General features: G+C 40.6%; 1 protein-coding gene across 7 annotated transcripts in view; it reads right to left on the reverse strand.

Annotated features, from left to right (window-relative positions):
* Positions 1–21085, reverse strand: part of ndrg4 (NDRG family member 4) — a 111763-nt gene extending 90678 nt beyond the window's left edge. For 2 of the 7 annotated variants that reach the window (XM_033036073.1, XM_033036080.1), the window contains exons 1-2: positions 4673–4801; positions 4471–4559 (exon numbers count right to left, since the gene is read on the reverse strand). In XM_033036073.1, the coding sequence (XP_032891964.1) occupies positions 4471–4559; positions 4673–4697 (114 nt within the window). In that variant the 5' untranslated portion in view covers positions 4698–4801. Of the gene's footprint in view, positions 1–4470; positions 4562–4672; positions 4803–20657; positions 20678–20765 lie in introns of those variants that run through there. The other 5 variants (XM_033036076.1, XM_033036075.1, XM_033036074.1 and 2 more) reach the window with 5 other exon arrangements.
* Positions 21086–21640: the final 555 nt, after the last annotated feature.

Here is a 21640-nt window from a genome sequence, read left to right on the forward strand (position 1 = left end):
GCCACACCTTGTTACAGACTATAGGGGATCTAAAACCTTAAACGAAGGTTTCTCTACAACCAGTGTACCTTAAAATAAATTATGAGCAATTTATGAATTAATCAATTCAATTGTTAAGAGGGCATACTGCTGTTAAACAACAGGTTTTCCCATCAGAGTTGAAAATGCAGCAGTAACCATCTTGTTGAGGTCCATTTTGACTGGGCAACATCATATCAATATTGCGTTAGGACAATCCCACATACATCATATGACACTGAACAACACAAATCACATCTGTGTACCCTACTCAGAAAATCCTAGGGTGGCTCGGCTGTAGAGTTGCTGCCTTACAGCGCCAGAGACCCGAGTTCAATCCTGACTACGGGTGTTGTCTGTACGGAGTTCGTACATTCTGCCTGCGACTTGTGTGGGTTTTCTCCAGGTGCTCCGATTTCCTCCAACACTCCAAATATGTTAATTGGCTTTAGTAAAATTGTAAATTGTCCCTAGTTTGCGTAGGATCCTGTTAATGTGCAGGGATCACTGGTCGGCGCGGACTCAGTGGACCAACAGACCTGTTTCTGCGCTGTATCCCTAAAAACTAAAAATTAAAAAAACAAAATCTTCACGTACAGTAGGTATGTTACAATACTTAACTTCAGCGGCGCTGCAGTTCTGCCACTGGCCGTGTGCGCGATTTTGGCGTGTTTGGGGGGGGGGGGCGGGGTTAAAACGCTGCTTTCTCCTACCTTGTCCTGTATTATATTTTGTTGGGGTGCAAGCTTTTGCTGAAGAATTGTTCCGACGGCCGTTCTGTGTCTTTTTAAAAAAAACATTCCAATTGATCGCGTTCCAGAAAAACCCACTCGCAAGTTGATTTAAATGGCCATTAATTTACAGGTATTAAACATTAAATTCCTTCCATTTGGCCTATAAAACCATGACAAAGAGATAAAAAAATTATGTTATATTCACACAAGAATTCACAATGTTCTTTGGACACTTAGGCTATTTAAAAATGTTAATCTCTTAAGAAATGGATAGATGTTTAGATCTAGTAATTGAATTTTGTAATTAGCTACAATTAGGTAACTAACTAATTATATGCTTTAATTTCAAGTCATCTAAGTAAGATTGTTTCATATTTGTTTCACAATGCTTCAATCCAAAATAACTGAAAATTTCTTTCAGTTCTCTTAATTTTTAATGGGCTTTTGACTGTTCACGATCACAGCTTTTGTGTTAAGTCAATGGAAAAGCAATAGGGAACAAGATGCTAATTTCCGAGTATGAAAATGGCCATAACTTTTGTAATACTGAAGATATGAAAGTGAATTAGGTGTCAAATTAAACTTCTTTTTATGCTTTATCTGATGGGATAAATTACAGACTTGATTTTTTAAATCTCAAAATCTTGTAACATTGCTACATACAGCACCCAAACAAAATAGCACAGATGAATTTTGTAAACAAGATATTTAATTGTAAAAGTATTAAAGCATTTTAATTGTGTTGCTGCAAAGAAATTCAGTGCATGTGCCAGAAATGAAACCATCGGTATAGTTTGGTGGGAAATAAGCTTGACGGACAAGAATACCATGCTTTGAGAGTGATGGAACTGCTAAGGATTTCAGGCTGGAGCCAAACCAGGAATGGGAAAATATAAAGAGACCGAGGCAAACAGAGACTGAGAACTGAATGTAGAGGTCAAAGCATCTGGATGGGAATAAAGCAAGTTTTGAGATAGAGCACAAAATGTAGGCAGGGTTAGGATCAAGGTTCAGAACTGAAGTTATTTATGGAACCAAAGCTTGAATGGAAGATAGAGATTGTGGCAGTTCCTGTCTTATACAATATATCCTCACACTATCTCCCAAAGTCCTTGGATTTAGTTAATTATATTGTTTGACCATTTAAGTTACTTTAGCTACAAGTTAATGTTTCATTTATCTTTTGCCTAATCATTAAGTACCCCAAATCGTCTGGGTATTGGTACCTTCAGACTCCTCTATCACTGAAGCCTTCACTTTGCACACATAGACGAGTACATTAGATTCAATAAGTGAGCATTCTTTTAAATGATGTGGATATTGGCATAGATGGTGCAGACTCCACTTGAGGAATGACAGGAAAATCTTATCTTGCCCCAATAAAATAGGAATGTAGTGTTCAGCATTCCCACATTGCACCATCTGAATAAATAAGTGGATGATTCACCTCTACCCCATTGGACATTGACTATGGAACTGATGTGCTACAATGTTGAGAACTATATTTTGCATTCCATATCTCCCCCTTTGCTTTATTTATTGTACTTGAGTTTGACTTGATTGTAGTTATGTATAGTATATTTGATCTGTTTGGATAGCCTGCAAAACAAAGTTATGCGTTGTATGCAAATGTTACACGTGACAATAATAAACCTAAACACTGGATGGCAAAGGACATCTCTTCAAATCTCACTTACTGACAGTTACTATCCCATTTTGTTGAATGCAAGTGACGGTATAAACTACTTCTCGCAACTTTGTTGATGGTTTAGGATCCAATTAGAGGTATTAGGTGATGACGAGATAGTTAAGGGGGGAGGGAAGAGAAAAAAGACATTTAATGCAACTACCCCTACACCATCCTTCAGAAACTGCAAAGCCTGGAAGAAACTAGGAATTAGCACAGCAATTTCAGGAACCATTTGTGCACTCAGTAATTCTGCTCGTACTGCATTCTTGGCATAGAAGCACAAGACGCTCAGGGCCAATATTCCTGCACAGATAGAGAGAGCAGCAACATTGCCATTCCAAATTTATTTTGCATGATTATATTCTCAAATGTTATTTTTTGGCGAGGGTCATAACACATTGACTGAACATTACATTAAAGCCTTTGACTAACATCAACATGTGCTGTGGAAAATCTTCTCTGCAAGGAACAAGAAGCTGCCTTAATCTTTGTGATTAAAAAACATGATATTTATATTTTGTAAAGGAATGTGTGGGAGAGGATAATGAACATCTCAGGACCAAAGGACAAAGAACAGCTTGAGCTTGGCTGTTAAATGCTCACTGCTTCATCCGAGCCTCTCAGTGAGATTATCTTCTTGGATTCAATGACATATTCTTGGTAATATTACTCATGTTCCAGTTGAAGACTCTTGTAATTTTGAGTACCGTACTGAGAAAAATGAAAAAGTAACCCACAGTAAATTAAATGCTTGGAAAAATCACATTTAAAGCATGCATAATTTCTACATTTCCTGATTAAATTTTGTGTTGCCATCACCACACACTAACATGTCCTGCCACCCATTTTCTTCTACTGGGAAAGCCACTACTCCAAGAAATCTCTCGCTATCCATTATAGCCAGCCAAAAACAATTACAATTTTAAAAACAGGCTATTTGCTCCATTGCCTGTGCGGGGGCTGCTAATGTTTGTCTTTAAATTGCAAATGTTCATACTAATCTCCCTCCTCATGGCCTTGATCCAGACATCTCAGATAGAAGACAGTACTGCAGTGAACAAGACACAAAAGTAGAAAGTGAAAGTTGAAAAAGAGAAATCAGTTAAATAATTAGAGTCAGACTAGATGCAAAGAAAAATGCATTTGGTTCTTGGAGAGAAGTGATCAGATGTTTGAGGCATTATTGCAGGAATTCTCCATAGAACCTCAGGTCTTTGGATGAAGTATCTCGAGCTGTTTCTTAGATCTTTCCTCTGCCATTCAGTCGAATGGAGTCATACACTGGCAGTTCAAGGGAATTCAGCTCCACTCTGATTTTGTCTGATAATAAAGCAGTCCATGTCAGCACAGAACACAAACTAAATGACATGCAGATGTGTTGACAAGTGGCAGGTAACATTTTCACCATAGAATCGAAAGGCCAGGGTTAATTCAACATTGCCCTATAAAGTAGCAAAACATCTGAGTGTTTGAAAGGCAATACCAGAAGCCTATAAGTCACAATATAAAAGGGATTGTTGTTACATATAGGTCAGAATAACAAGATAGGCCTAAAATAGGTTTTAGTAAACCGGCAGTAGACAAAAATGCTGGAGAAACTCAGCAGGTGAGGCAGCATCTATGGAGCGAAGGAAATAGTCAACGTTTTGGGTCGAAACCCTTCTTTATAATTTTTACAACATTTTTAAAAAGCCGATTTGATTTTATGACTCTCCTTTAACAAACGGAATTAAAATTCTCAAGTTTACCAGTACAGCAGACTGGAGCTGTATTGATGGAAACTAGGGCAAGCCGAAAGCAAGCTTTCTTAAAAGAACTGGTCAGACACATGTGGACTTGCATTAATTAGAATGGAAAGGAATTATAATTAAGGAGCAGACGTGCTTTGTAAAGCTCAGGGGAAATAATTTCAATATCATAATTCAGTTACTGATAAAACACACAAGCACTTACATCTCTCAGAAAAGCGACTCGCATTAGGGTTACTGGGACATTTGCTTTTAAAAATCATTTCCTACAATGACTCACCATTGACATCTGCTCCCGCAGCAGAGGCTTTTCCTCTGTCATTCGGATCTCTTGTAGGCCAGCCATTTCCAATCGGTGCCAGTCAAATCCTGCAACAACAGAGCAACATTTGCAGACATCAACTGGGATACTGACTGATTATTTAGCAAGACATCTTTCTTTCTGAAAGCCAGCATAGAATTCAAATCTCTGCAAGACTAACCCTTTAACATTTGGTGCTTGCCCATGCTTCCCACTTCAGTGTGGATTGCAGAATCCTGCTGAATCCCCAAGGAGATAAGGGAAGCTGGGGAACAGTTCCTCCTCGACTCCAATTCCAGAGTGTCTGCCCAGCTAACCGGTAGGTGGAACCTGCAGTGTGTTACTGTGACAGGGCAGCCAGACTGATACACTGTCCAAAGCTTAAAGGGGAAATCATCCAGAGTTGCAGCAAATAATATTTAAAGGGGAGGTCAACTGATAATCAGGTAATTAGATTTAAAATACAAAAAGATAGATCACTTTGATATACAGCGCGTTTTATTTACAAGACAAGGTCATTCATACTGCCCGTTTGATTTTAATTGAAAATCTACTTACATTCCATTCCTCTATTTAAAAGGGAAATGCAAAATAGCTTACAGCAAAGGATTCCAGATTGCTAACCTCCTGAAGCAGGTCACCAACCACAATGTGGAATATGTTTTTTTTACTTTGCACCAATGTTGATCCATAATACCAAATATATATTTTAAGAGATGAAAGCAGAGCCAGTATTTCTATGCCTGCAGACATTGTTTACAGTTTCAAGTCAAGATTTAGTTGGAATGTAATTGTAATTTACAAAGGCTTTATGCCCCTCTGCTAGTCTTCACATGAAGTTATTTTAACACCCTCAGTGAAGGAAGGATTCACCATACATAAAGGAAGGAATACCCTCAGAAATGAATTCAATGTAAACAAATACCAAGCTGTTCTGTTTTCAATTTATCACACTATTCCTTGATAGAATTAACCGTACCTGAAGTGCAATAACAAGGAGACCATACCAATTAAACCCACCATCGGTAGACCTGTTTCTTCCAGTGACTTGGAAGGATTTAATGAGCGTGGGCTGGGAAGAGAACAAGTAATTCACATTAAGGTGGCAAAGCAGTGGAGGAGTTGTGTCACTAATTATATGGGAGCAAATTAAAGATTTTTTTTTTTTTTACACCTTAGCAATTGCATCAATGTGCTGCTGACGAACTGATGATGTGCGAACCGTTACCATAGGAACAAATAACTTTCACTGGCCTGAAAGTGGTCTTCAAAATTGAGTTTATGTCTTTACTCAATTTCTGAATGTGCCTCTCAGAACTCTGATCAAATTTGACTCACAATTTGGAGGTTTAAAGATGTCCTGAGTTAACCCCATCTACATCTCTGACCTACTTAAATGGAAAAACATATTGGAGTTTCCACTGTAACAGACTGCAAGAGATTAGAATACAGGTACATCAATCACTAGTCCAGACGATACAAACAACAGTTTGCTTATAATCTCCTTAATTTCTTTAGTTTGTTCCCTTTAGTGATACCGTTGTATTGTCTCTGTCATTCACTTCATGGTTCCCCATTATTTCTATTTATTCAGTAAAGACCAGTACGTTTAGAAACATAGAAACATAGAAATTAGGTGCAGGAGTAGGCCATTCGGCCCTTCGAGCCTGCACCGCCATTCAATATGATCATGGCTGATCATCCAACTCAGTATCCCGTACCTGCCTTCTCTCCATACCCTCTGATCCCCTTAGCCACAAGGGCCACATCTAACTCCCTCTTAAATATAGCCAATGAACTGGCCTCGACTACCCTCTGTGGCAGAGAGTTCCAGAGACTCACCACTCGTAAATCGGGGAGCACCTGTATAGAAGTTAGCAAATGGTAATCTTAAGCACAAATGCCGGGCATTTAAGAAAGATTGCCTGTAGAAGGGTCTGGCCCAAATCGTGAGGGCTTTTAAAACAGGGATGTAATGCTGAGGCTTTATATGACACTGGTCAAACTGCATTTGGAGAATTGTGAGCAGTTTCGAGCCTCATATCTGAGGAAGGATGTGTTGGCTTTGGAGAGGGTCCAGAGGAGGTTTATGAGAATGATCCCAGGAATGATTAGGCTAACATACGATGAGTGTTTGTTTTGTCTCAACCATATTTTTTAATTTCCATTTAATTGCTCATGATTTTTCCTCTCAGAGTGAATTCATACATATCGTGCTTCTCTTTCCCTTTTTACATAGTTGTAAAACCTTTAACAATTTTTAATATTTCATGCTAATTTACTTTTATGCTATATCTCCATCCACTTTCAATTATTCATCAACAGAAAATGAATTCATTTTCTAAATCATCATACTTGCTCCACTTTATTTTAGGTCTCTTTCAAACTAAAACTGTAGAAGGCCACAGGTGGACCACCTCTCTTCCCACCTCCCAGATTTCTCATTGACAGATAGACTTGTTAGAATTACAAAATAATCCTTTACATATGCTGACAAACCCAAAGAAAAAAAATCTAATTATACTAGCCAATTTGCCTCTCAGAAACTATATGAATAGCCTTATTTACTTTCAAGACTCTTGTTTGCAAAACATGTTTTTGTTTTTAAGTTATTATTAAAAATTGCAATACTACAACCATTTTCTAGAAGGATCCCTCACTTTGAATTAAATAATTAACTATGAAAAAGTAATCCATTATGTTCAATTATCTACCAAATAGCTAGCTTCTTGGTTTTCCCAGGAAAATGTCCCAAATGTATCCTGCAAACAACTTTTGTTAATTTACACTGCTAGGAGTGATGGTGGAGGAAGAAACAATAGAGGGGTCCAAGAGGATTTTCATTAGGCACATGGACATTCAGGGAATGGAGGGTAGGATCATATGCAGGCAGGATGAGATTAGTTTACCGTGGCAATATGTTTGGCATGGACATTGTGGGCCGAAGGGCCTGTTCCATAGTGTATTTTGCTATATTCTATGCTTGCCTGGTTTATTCAAATATTTTAGCTCTTCATAACTATTTTTGTATTACTTTTGCTCCCAATTCTTCAGATTTCTAAATTACTTCTCTCTACAGTAGCACTGCTCTCGTCCTGGGATCTTTAACTATCATTGACACGTTTTGTTGTCCCTGGTTATTACATCCCCACACAGTGATGTCCCTGGTTATTACATCGCCACACAGTGATTCTACCTCTTATTTTTAGCCACAATCATTTTCACATTCATGCGCTATGGGTCAGCCAATATGTTCAAGGTCAAGTTCAAGATTCAAGAGAGTTTATTGTCATGTGTCCCAGATAGGACAATGAAATTCTTGCTTTGCTTCAGCACAACAGAATATTGTACGCATAAATAAATACAGAACAGATCAGTGTGTCCATACACCATTGTATAAATATATACACACATGAATAAATAAAACAGATAAAGTGCAAATAAACTGATAATGGGCTATTAATGTTCAGAGTTTTGTTTGAGTTGAGTTCAATAACCTGATGGCTGTGGGGAAGTAGCTGTTTCTGAACCTGGACGTTGCAGTCTTCAGGCTCCTGTACCTTCTACCTGAAGGTATCGGGGAGATGAGTGTGTGACCAGGACGGTGTGGGTCCTTGATGATGCTACCAGCCTTTTTGAGGCAGCGACTGCGATAGATCCCCTCGATGGTAGGGAGGTCAGAGCCGATGATGGACTGGGCAGTGTTTACTACTTTTTGTAGTTTTTTCGCACCTGGGCACTCAAGTTGCCGAACCAGGCCACGATGCAACCGGTCAGCATGCTCTCTACTGTGCACCTGTAGAAGTTAGAGAGTGTCCTCCTTGACATACCGACTCTCTGTAACTTCTCAGGAAGTAGAGGCGCTGATGTGCTTTCTTTATAATAGCATCAGTGTTCTCGGACCAGGAGAGATCTTCAGAGATGTGCACGCCCAGGAATTTGAAGCTCTTGACCCTTTCCACCATCGACCCATTGATATAAACGGGACTGTGGGTCCCCATCCTACCCCTTTCAAAGTCCACAATCAGTTCCTTGGTTTTGCTGGTGTTGAGGGCCAGGTTATTGTGCTGGCACCATTTGGTCAGTCGGTCGATCCCACTTCTATACTCTGACGTCCCCATCGGTGATACGTCCCACAACAGCGGTGTCGTTAGCGAACTTGATGATGGAGTTCGCACTATGACCGGCTACGCAGTCATGAGTATAGAGTGAGTACAGCAGGGGGGCTGAGCACACAGCCTTGAGGTGCTCCTGTGCCGATTGTTATCGAGTCTGACACTTTTCCATCAATTCGAACAGTCTGTGGTCTGTGAATAAGGAAGTCAAGGATCCAATTGCAGAGAGATGCGCAGAGACCCAGTTTTGAGGGTTTGATAACCAGCTTGGAGGGGATGTATTATATGCCGAGCTGTAATCAATGCATAACAGCCTGACATATGAGTTTTTGTTGTCCAAGTGGTCCAGAGCAGAGTGGAGAGCCAGCGAGATCTGTTGTGGCGGTAAGCGAACTGCAGTGGGTCCAGGTTTTTCTCGAGGTAGGAGTTGATTTGCACCATGATCAATCTCTCGATGCACTTCATCACTACCGACGTTAGTGCCACTGGTCGATAGTCGTTGAGGCACATCACCTTGCTCTTCTTGGGCACCAGTATTATTGATGCCCTTTTAAAGCAGGTGGGATCCTTGGACCTCAGAAGTGCCAGGTTGAAAATGTCCGTAAAAACTCCAGCCAGTTGGTCCGCACAGGTTTTTAAAACACAACCATCAGGTCCACGCTCTTTTCGAGGGTTCACCCATCGGAAGGATTTTCTGACGCAGGCATCTGTGACTGTGACTGAAATACCATCTCAGCGAATGGGGGCTTCAATATATATTTTACACTTATGGCGATCGAACAGGTGTTTCAACATGTGGAAGTGTGCACTTGACACGCAGGATCAGCTATGATCTTATTGAATAATGGAACAAAATCAAGGGAGCTCATTTTCAACAGTTCTTTCTATTTCCTATCTTCTATTCAAATATATCAAAATTTACTAGACCTACAGTTTAATTTTGCTTATTGTCCACTTATTTTTTGTCCACTTATCTTTTGTCTCACACAAAAGGCAATTGTAAATTATTCTATCACTCCGTTGACCTGTGGATACTGGAAAGACTTTGCGTAGTTATTTTGCAACAATAAAACCCAGTTTTTGACCTGCTCTGCCAATCATATTGTCATGTTGCTAGTCCAGATATGCTTCTGGGCACTGATGACCCAGAATGTTGAAGTTGGGAAAATTAATACATTCCAGTAACAAGTAGAAATGATTAGAATCTCTTCTGTGGGGATGGCCACAGTGCGGCAGATATAGCTTCAGCCCGACATTCTCCAAATGTTGGGGATGGAACTAAGCATCACTGATGATGTGTTCAGGAGCATCAATAGATGTATTTTTATCAATCTGTGTTGGCAAAACCAGTGGTGACCAGGAATAGACTGGTTGACAACCAAGAATAGGGCAGCGACGACTGGACAGAGGACAGCTCGGAAGGATGGCAACCGGGGCGGGGTGGGTTGGCAGCCCAAACCTGAGAGGAGGAGACCTAGTCAAGCTACAGAAAAACATGGAAAAATACCACCAGGGGTGCCAGAGAGGGGAAGGGGAGGCTGGGGAGAAAGGATGAGCACCCCAATTTGACGGATCAAAGGCTAATGACTAATGGCAATGGACAACCGACTGCGTATGAAATGCAGATGTGGAAAGGTCTGCAAGAACAGCCGAGGCCTGAAGATTCACCAGACCCAGATGAAGTGTTTGGAGGGAGAGGGAGTGTCACATCGCACAGGTATATTACCTGGTGAGATGCAGGAGGAGCCGGGTCCGGATGCACCCCATAGAGTAGGTATGTACAAAACTTACCCTCAGCGTTGCTGCAGTTCTGCCACTGGCCCAGTGCGCGACTTTGGCGCCTTTCAGGGAGGCGGGATTAAAATGCCGTTTTCTCCTGCCTGTCGGAGTCGATCTTTCTCAGCCTGTTCAGCTGCTGAAGAAAAATCGATCCGACATCCGTTCTCTGAAGTTTTATTAAAACATCGCTGGACAATTTAATGGCTGGAGTAAAGTAAATATCTACTTCTACTTCGTACGGGACAAATGAAGGTAAGCCATTTATTTTACATATAAACTTGCTTCTTAGGATTACTTTAATCCAAGTTTTACGTTGCGAAAAGGTGATTTAGCCCCATACGAACCGGCAGTGTTTTTCCTGCCGATATGGGGTTTAAATTCACTGCAAACCGCAACGTTCCAAACGATCGCGTTCCACAAAATCCCACTCGCAAGATGATTTAAATAGCCATTAATTTACGGGAATTAAACACTAAATTCCTTCCATTTGGCTTATAAATTCATGACAATGAAATTTTAAAATCATGTTATATTGTGAATTCTTGTGTGAATGTTATTTGGACACTTAGGCTATTTAAAAATGTTAACATTTTCTTAAGAAATGGATAGATGTTTAGATCTAGTAATTGAATTTTGCAATTAGCGACAATTAGGTAACTAACTAATTATATGCTTTAATTTCAGGTCATCCAAGTAAGATTGTTTAATATTTGTTTCAGAATGCTTCAATCTATAATAACTAAAAATTTCATTCAGTTCTCTTAATTTTTAAGAAAGTTATGGGCTTTTGACTGTCCTTGATCACAGCTTTTGAGTGAAGTCAATGGAAAAGCAATAGGGAACAAGATGCTAATTTCCGAGTATGAAAATGGCCATAACATTTTTAATACTGAAGATATGAAAGTGAATTGGGTGTCAAATTAAACTTCTTTTTATGCTTCATGTGATGGGATAAATTGCAGACTTGATTTTTAAAATCTCAAAATTTTGTAACATTGCTACATGGAGCCTGAACCTCCAAGTGGCGCAACTAGTACCTCAGAGCAGACCTCCGGAGAAGGTTCAAGTCAAATGGCCACAGGCCTGCAAGATGGCAGTCTGGCATCAGTTCGATGATGATGTCGACAAGGTGCTAGAAGCAACAGCAAAGGGAGGCGTGGATCGAAGGTTGCGGACGATGATGACAATCATCGTCAGCCTAGCTGTGGAAAGGTTTGGAGCAGTGGAGACGAAGCCTGCCAGAACACCTTTCACCATGAACCAAAGAGCAGCAAAGATCCACAAAATCTGGCAGGACTGAAGTCCCTCAAGAAGCAGTACAGAGAGACCAGCGAAGAGCAACGTCCCCCCTTGGCTGAGCTGTGAACCATCCTGAGGAAGAAGCTGCTGACCCTCTGTAGAGCTGAGGAGGACCGTCTGGAGGAGACCCACGAGAGGAAGAATGCCAAGTATGAAGAGCTGGTCATAGACTCCTATAAGCAGGGCTCGAAGGCAAGGTGTAGGCCCATCGAGGTTTGCTGCTGAGGTTTTGCAGGGCAATCGTTCTACAAAGCCTTGAGTGCATTAGGCAGCAACGGAATGGAGAGGGGAAGAGCCATCAAGAACACCACAGAGGCAGCGAAGAAGGCCTGGATCAGGAGAGGCTGTCCATGGGGAGGATCGAATGCCACCTGAACATGTTGTGGTCTGATCAACCACGGCTGGGTCGCCTGGGTGAGGGCGTCTGATGTTGCAAGACCCGAAACACCCAATGACCCCAAGTTACATCACTGATGATGTGTTCAGGAGCATCAATAGATGTATTTCTATCAATCAGTGAACTATTTGACCTTGAACATCTGATGGAAGGAAAGCTATTGTTGAAGCATCTAAAACTTTCTTTTTTCCCCAGTAATGTTGTGAAATCAGGATGCATGGCTTCCAGCCATCATCCATAATGTTAAGGAAGGCTTCTGTCAGTGGAAAACATTTCCTCCAAATTCCACAGACATCAATTTTATTGGTCTACTTGATATGAAACTTGATATAAATACCAGTTTTAAAGCATTAAATTAATACTGTTTTAATGTCAAAGGCTACCATTTTCACCTTAGGAATTTAGCTAATTTATTTATGCTTGGATCAACAATTAGGCAGGGATTCAAGTAGATACAAGGAACTGCAGATGCTAGATAAAAAATTAATTAAAAAATGCTGGAGTAACTCAGAGGTTGGGACCCTTCCTCAGACTCTGAAAAATGTCTTGATGTTCTCCAGGGAGGCTGCCTTACCCACTTTGGTTTCCAGGACTATGCGTATTTTTATAAAAAACAAGTTGGCTTGGTGAAACTCAAGATGTGCAATTGGGATGAATAGCGATGTTGCATTTGAAGTGATGCATATTTGAGGGAGATAAGAATAGTAGAAGGGGTGGAGGATGTTTGTGAAAAGTAGAAGTTTAACCTGTTCCCTATTGGCCATGACCTGAGTATACTCGGGGGTGGCACTGAACGGTTAAATTTGTCCCCATGTGCTAAATAAAAGAAGTTCCATGAAATCCAGATTCCCCAAAGCACCTTACAGCCAAGGTAGCATTTTTCTGAAGAATAGTCATGCTGTATTGGAAAAGCCATAAATCAATTTGCACATTACTAGATTTAACATGATAACATCTAGATAAAATTAATAGTTTAGGTATTGGTAGAGAAATAAATGTAGGCCAAGATTAACTGATGTTTTTTCTTCCTATAGTTCTATGAGATCTGTTACAACCACTGGAGAGTGAAAATTCGGATTCAGATTAGTTTACTGTAATATACACCGGGGAGCAATGAAATTCCTTGTTCGCATCAAACTCAGAGTAAACAGTAAATGATAGAAACAGCAATAAACATGAATGTAAAACAGCAAAATGGTATAAAGATTGTAGTGCAATTTGAAATGGTGCAATAAGAAACTAATGTACAATTTAACAGATTCATCCAGTGAGTTAGAATTAGGAGTAAGAATACATGGCAGCACTTTGTGAATGAGGTGTGAAAGGTGATTGGTTCAGGAGTCTGCTTGCTGTGGGGAAGGTGTTGTTCTTAAATTGGATGTCAGTGAATTCAGCTCTAGTATATTTTCCCAGAAGGTGAGAGAGATGGAGAGAAAAGGGATCAGCCAAGCTGCAGGCATCTTTGGTTTATTGTTACAGTCGTATGTATCAAAATTCCCCTGAAAAAAAGTTGTTTGAGTATTACCTAGGCAAGTCATACCATACGCAAGTACATCAATCAGACCCTCTCTCACACCTCCCGCTGCTGAAAGACTCATCCATGCCTTCATCTCCTCCCGACTGGACTACTGCAACTCACTTCTCCTTGGCATCAGCTCCACCTACATCAACCGACTCCAACTGGTCCAGAACGCAGCCGCCCGCCTCATCACCCACACCAAATCCTGGCATCACATCACTCCAGTCCTCAAACAACTTCACTGGCTTCCCATCTCCCACCGGATCACCTACAAAATCCTGGTCCTCACCTACAAAGCCCTCCACCATCTGGCCCCCCCATATCTCACTGGCCTCCTCTCCCCCTACCAACCCTCACGGTCCCTCAGATCCACATCAGCCGGTCTCCTCTCCATCCACAAATCGAACCTCCGCAGTTTTGGGGACAGAGCCTTCTCCAGGGCAGCTCCCAGGCTCTGGAACTCCCTCCCCCAACTGATCCGCAATTCCGTGTTCCTCACCATCTTCCTGTCCCGCCTCAAGACCCATCTCTTCACCTCTGCCTATCCTTAGCCCCACGTCCCGCTCCCTTTTCATCTGTGCTTGAATTGCCTCATATTGTGTTTTGAATTGAATTCTGTCTTTAATTTGTGTACTAGTCATGTCTCTACTATTTATTTCATTCCGCTTACATGTTTTTCCTCTACTTGCTAAATTTTTGTAAGGTGTCCTTGAGACTCTTGAAAGGCGCCCATAAATAAAATTTATTATTATTATTATTATCAAGGCATACAAGAGAGAAAAGAAAACAGAATGCAGAATTAAGCATTACAGCTATAGAGAAAATGCAAAGGAGGAAAGTACAAGGGCCACAATGAGGTATATTGGGAGTTCATGAACTTATCTTTGCATACGAGAGGTTAATTCAAGAGACTGATAACAAAGAAGCTGTTATTGTGAAATTCCTTTTTTGCATACAGTTCAGTAAAAATCTTACTGTACATAGGCATAATCATACTTGTACAAGAATAGTAGATTACACTGAGGTAGTACACATAAGTTGCTATGTTTCCGGACCATCACGTACCCTTCAAGTTCACAGTTGTTAAAAATAGTCTTAACTTGGCCATAGAGGGCCATTTTCCTGGCATTGGCACTGGGTCAGGTATGATGCAGTTCTCAACAAATTCCCTGATGAGACCATTGATGACTGAGCTATACTCATTCAGGCTGGATGATATGGTCTTGAATATGTTCTAATCCACAAACTCAAAGCAGCCGTAAAGTAGATGGTTGGCTCCCTCAGATCTGTGTGGTATTACTCTCTTCATTGGAGCCTCACACTTCAATCTGCCTGTAAGCCAGCAGGAACAATACCAACAAATGATCAAACCGGCCAAAACAAAAGTGAGAGATGGAGCTATAGATGTGCTTGATGGTGGTGTAGCAGAGGTCCAGAGTTCTAACATCTTCTGTGGGATAGTATACACGATGATGGTATTTGGGGAAGGCATTCTTGAAGTTTGCTTGATTGAACTCACCGGCGATAATGAATAAGATGTGAAACTTTGCTGATACAAAAACTTTGCTGATGAAAGTTGATGACCAAGTATAACAGTGCTACTTTGGTATTGTTTGTGGTACAGTCAATGCCAAGTAGGCATTTCATGATCAAGTATTCCAGATCAGGAAAGTCGAATTGAGCCAAGATTGTCACACCAGTTAATTACAAAGTGTGGATCAAAAAGCAGATGCTGCAGCCTATCCCCTTGCCCAAGGATGCTACACGACAATACGATAAATGGTTAAACCCTCAGGTTTTGGGGTCTGGAGAGTTATGGGTGAGCCATGTTTAAGTGAAACAAAAACACAACAAACCCTAATCTCCCTTTGAAACAGCAGACTTGCTCTAAGCTCTTCAAGCCTGTTCTCTAGTGATAGAACCATTATTCATTAGGCACATCCACAGCACCACATTCCTCCAGTACTGTAATTTTGTAAGCCTAGATTTTTGAAAACAATGCTTGAATACAACTTGAACCCAAAAACTTCTGAGCCAATGGCACATCCAAGAAACAGTTTAAGATTCCACAAATGCCGCCATTAGGCTGTTCAGGGCCAGATACAAAAGTTAAATACAGGCTACAATCACTATATTATTGCCTCATTCGTATGCTAGTATAATATTGTCTATATTAAATTCTCACACTGCAATTACAGAATGCATTAAACACCAAGCGGAAATCCCTCTGCGTGGCCAAGGGCCTAAATTATATTTACATTTCCAATCCCACATGAATAATCCTGATGATCTCTTATGCCAGACGTAGAATCAAAAGAGATATAGCATGTAACTAGGGTATGAGCCCGTTGAGTTCATGCCAACCAATAAGCACCCAATAGTATCCTTATCCCAAGCTATTTTCCTCTCCCTAAACTCAGCTCAACCTACAAAGTTTAATCGTTTCAACTGAATATTATCAGTTACAGCAGCTGATTGGAAGGTAAACCAGACACTATTCCAGTAGTCGATACTTGGTGGCAGCTTTTTAGAATTATGATATTTTTGTACTGTGGATGTGTTGCCTATTTATGCCCATACGGTCATTTTTCACAGCAGCCCTGCAGCTGAGGGGGTGAAAAGATAAACTCTTACCCTCTACTCCAAAATGTAAATTATCCTAGAATTCACTTTTGAGATATTTCAATGCTACAAGGTAACAGAAACAAGCAATGGAACCCTTGATCCCACACTTGAAAGGCGACTTACTTGAAAGTATACTGCACCACCACAGCATATGCCAAACAAATATTAAATTGTTGGTGGATTCAGTCAAACTAATGAATTTAACAGCAATTTTAGAAGACATAGCAGTGGTCTTGCTCCTAGGAGCAAGCATCATATTGGATTTCTTTCTCCCTCAATTACAGCCATACTTGTTCTGGGTATGGCCCAAAGAGAGTTTTCCACCCCAGGCAAGAAAGGAAAATTACACTTGAGCTTTATTTTTGTACTGAGATACAGGGGAAAATGTTTGGTTTTGTGTCCTATCTAGGCAGATCATACCACACATGAATACAACAGGCAGTGCAAAAGCAAAAAAATAAACAATGTTACAGCTACAGAGAACATGCAGATGCAAAAGAAAATGTACAAGGGTTGCCTTAGGAAGTTTGAGAATACATTCTTAGGATAGGAGGTGCATTCATGAGTCGGATAATAGTGCAGAAGAATCTGTTCTTGAATCTGGCGGCACATGGTTTTAAGCTTTTGTATCTTCTTTCCAACAGGACAGGAGAGAAGAAAATAAATAATTATGTGAATGGTCCTTAATAATGCAGGCTTCTTTCTCAAGACAAAGTGAAGTTTAGATGGAGCCTCCATACATGGCTGCAGGGCGAATCACAGCATGGGGACAACATTATTTAAAGACATTAAATTCTAAAAATTATGAGGAACAGGTTTGAAATGTTCTAACTTTCTCCTTATCCTGCAATCCTCACACAGAATTCATTCCCTTTTGTGAACAGAAATGTAATAATGGTGTGAATGCAAACTTAACCAGAAACTGAAAACACTCAGTCCAACTATATATTTTAACAGATTTTGAGATGATTTTTCAAGGCAGTGGTTTAAATATCAGAATTTAAATGGAAATTATATTAATCGGAGCTAGACATTGTTGTTTCCCCATATCACCAAAACTCCTCCAATAGGCTTAAAATGATCTGTTTTAAAAAATCCCAACATCTATTCAGTGTTCAATTTATTGATTTATTGCAGCTTTTTCTGGTTCTCTCTACGAGACTCAAAAGGTCAGAAGTCTGGTTGCTAACCCATATTTATACCCTTAATTGACTTTGTTTTTAAATAACTTCTGGCCATCATCACATCACTGCCTTTAGCGGCTATGCTGCTCAGAGTACAGCAATATTAACTCTTCAAAAACTTCAATGGCTGTAAAGCACATTGAGCGTTCTGACTTGGAATACTTAAATTCAAGCATCTCAATTAAATATTTTGCATTATTTATCATCAAATCCCTCTCTATTTCACTTGTATTCTCATTTCACATGTTTCATAGTCATACTTGTTGAACCATTTTCTTTTGGTGGTTTGGTTTCACAAGGCCTTTGGCTACATTTCTCTCCTCAGCACGCTATCAATCTCTAAAGGAATCCCTCTCCATGCACACTCTGTGCTGCATCTGTCAACATTGCTCTCCTTCCGCTCTCCAAACTGTCATTCTTCCAAACACAGCCTCCTCAGGCTATACTTGACACAAAGCATTCACCGGAGCACATTATTACTCAAACGTTCTGCGATTTATACATTCTCTCCTCCCCACCTCTGCACCATTTGAATGATCCAAATGGATATTTCTGAACTGCCCTGTTGTCATCAACAAAACAGATACATTTACACATTCATTCCATCTCTGATCACAGTTTATAAAAAGAACTTAAACAGGAATTATACCATAAGCAAAATCGGAGGGAAAGTAACAAAATTATACCAGAGATCCCCATCTTTTTCCAACAGTGGTCATTTGCCAAACTACACATTTCAACTCCATTATCTGAAGAAGGGTCTCGACCCGAAACATCACCTATTCATTCGCTCCATGAATACTGCCTCACCCGCTGAGTTTCTCCAGCATTTTGTCCAGCATTTTTCTCCAGCATTTTTCCCAGCATCTGCAGTTCTTTCTTAAACATCAACTCCATTATCCATCCATAAAGAATTAAAAATGGAATCATGAAATTATCTCATATTTAACATTTCAACCACTTCTACAGCCTACGTACATCTTACTGTCGACCTCTGTATGTATGCTTAAGAAAAGGAACAATCATGCTTTTGCAGAGTGTGAGCTTCTTAATTCCAACATTTTCCATCTGTAAATCACTTCCATTTGATGCTGTAATATTACTGACATATACAGCACAGAGGAAGCTACTGACCTATTTTGCCCATGTTTGCCACAATAGAACGATAGCGGCTGAACCAACTTTATCGTCTCAGCCTGTGGTCTTACGAGTTACAGCACATCATGTGACTATCTAGGAACATTTTTAAAAAATATATTGGGGGCTTCAATCTCAATCCATCCCATTCATGCAGCCAAATCTAGACATTCTTTGCATGCAAAGATTTTTCTCAATGCACTTCTTTTTTTTGTTACTTAAGTTTAGAAGAACCATATAACCATATAACCATATGAATATCTTTTAAAATAAACAAAATTATCATGAGGCCTAACAGAGTGGGTGCAGAGCCATTGTTTCTTTTACCATGAGCATATGGAATCATAAGCCCATTATCAAAGTAAATGAACTGGCAGTTTAGAGACAAAATGTAACCTCTTCGCCTAGTGGGTAGAAAATCTTTTCTCTTCTCAAAAGGTCTGTAGAGACTCAAATTGCTGAATGCATTCACAATAGAAATCGATAGTTCAAGGGAAACTGGTCAACAAGTTTCAGATCTTTCTGAATGAAAGGACAAGCACGATGGGGTAAATAACCTATTTCTATTTCTATGTACTGGTAACCATAAACGTATGGCCTTGGTCATTGACCTTTTCGATAAGGAAAAATAGTTCTATCATGATTTTATATGCTGCAATTAAATTTTCCCTCGGCTCCAAAGAAAACAGTCAATCTTTCCTCATAACCAGCTCTGACAAATGGTTTTTTTTTGTGATTCTCCCTATAGCTACCATGTCCTTCCTATATCGTGGTGGGCAAAATTGTACACAGTACACTACCTGGGGTCTGAAAATGTTTTAAACAGCTCTAGTATGATCCAACTTACAATTTATGTTTTGGCCAACAAAGAAAAGCATCCCATGCTTAAGCCTAGCTTCTATCTACCCTGCTGCATTCAGGAATCTACTTTCTCACTATCTAACTATTTTTTATTTTTATATAATGTTTGGTCCTTGCTTGACATCCCCAAATGAATTACTACACACTTTTCTGGATTGGTCATCAGACTATTCCATTAATAACTTCTTGCAGTCACTAACATTTTCCCTTTATTATAAAAATGTTTGATAGCGAGTGAGAAAGGCACTTAGAAAAACACCAGCAAGTTACTTAATTTTGATCCTTAACATTGGTCAAAATCATTAATAAATAACACAGAAAGCAAAAGACCTAGCACAGAGGATGCGACATTCCACTTTCTATTCTCTAAAATTACCATCAACCATTAAACTTTGCCCTTGGACAAATTATCATTTTATCCTTGAACTTTTACTTTTCTGATCATTGTATCGCGAGTGGCTTTCAAACAAATTTCTCAAAAACATCTAGACCTCGCCTGATCAATGCTCCTCTTGCCTCCTAATCAGGATTCAAATAGCCATCCATGAGTTTCCCTAAAACTAATTAGTTATATTGCTTTCAGAGTCGTTTCTTGAAAATGTACCATAACTAAAAAGTATTGCATCACAACAAATGGAGTTGCTTTTAAGGGGTTAATGTACGCATTAAAAAAAATCCTGGATGGCTAATCAAAATCTCCACCACCACCATCAACATTTTCAAAATATAATGAATCACAACATTATTTTCCTTATCATTCCCATCCCTCACCCCCACCTTATAATGGCGATGCCTCAATGGGGTGCAACTATACCCTGCTGATATCCAAAGCACTCTTAGCATGTTCTGTTATTTATGACCACACGAGGACTATTCGTCGCCTTTTCTTTATCAATGCCAGAAATGTCCAGCGGAGCCAATGTTCACACGGATAAAACGTGTCAAACCACACGGTTGACTCCAACCTTGTTTACCACCAGCACCCACGTCCATCCACAGCCCCGGACCGTGGGTCAAGCCGCAGGCATCCACCGCTCCCATTGAACGCGGTACTTGGACCGCAGTTACACCGCCCTTACACCTCGGACATAGCACACACACACACACACAAAGGCATGCCCACCGCCTTCAACTTGGCGGTTGATTCGATTACTTTTCCAAAAACGTATTCGATATCAAAATTAGGATTTAGAATATGAAAACATATAACTGTAGGATTTACACAAAGTTACCGAAATGCTGAGATTTACCCTCCGTTGCAGCTTGTCAGACCGACAGGTCGATTTAATGAACCTGTCGCAATTAACCGGTTAATCATCAAAGCCGTGCACAGAACCCTTAACCCTCCCGCGTCCCTTCTACCTCGTCCCCGTGGAAACTTCTGCTCACTTCGCTCCGACTTGTCCCGGTCGGGGGTCGCGGCTGGTGAGCACCGCTGGCGCCAGCGGACGAAGGCTGTCCTGTCCTGCCCTGAACGCGCGGCGCCTCGGCTCTTCTCCGCGCTCCCGAGGGCGCTCGAGAAATAGGGGGCGAGCTGGAGGTGCACCGGCGATGGTTGGTTGGTTGGTTGGTCACTGACCGAGCGATCGCCCAGCGTCAGTAACGCGGGATGCTCGCAGACAATTAAGCAATCGGCCAGTTAGCCTTACAGTATCACTAGCGGTGATGCTTCCTTGCCTGTCTCCAATAGTTACCCAGCATCCCTACATACAGCAATACACACACCGCCACACCATTCAAGAACAATCCGGCACTGAAATAGTTAAGGGACGACAGGGAGATATTTAGTAGTTTGACTACACACTGCTGGCATGTCTGCTATGCTAGAAACGTGTGACAAATACAGATCTATCAGTCTGGCTTACAGTCCATGTAAACTAATGGCATTGATTATCTGGAGAAAGCTCGAGGGCCGTCTTATGTAACAATAACCGCGGTAAAAAGGCTCGGTCTGTTCTGGGTAAGCTCTATTTTTCCCCTTTATCCATTGTTCTGATAACGCCTGCATTTACTGCCGATCCTCGTGGAACAGGACACAATTAAGAGTCAAATACATTGATGGATCTGGAGTCACAGATGGATAAAGATAATAGATTTCCTCCCCTGAAGGACAAGAGTGACCAGATGGATTTTTAGGACAGTGATAAGTTGGTCACTCGTTAACCATTCAATGGACTAGTATTGTTTGGAGCCATAGAATCATACAGCACTGAAACGAGCCCTTTGGCCCAAC

The sequence above is a fragment of the Amblyraja radiata genome, chromosome 17 (assembly GCF_010909765.2).
Source record: "Amblyraja radiata isolate CabotCenter1 chromosome 17, sAmbRad1.1.pri, whole genome shotgun sequence".
Lineage (NCBI taxonomy): Eukaryota > Metazoa > Chordata > Chondrichthyes > Rajiformes > Rajidae > Amblyraja > Amblyraja radiata.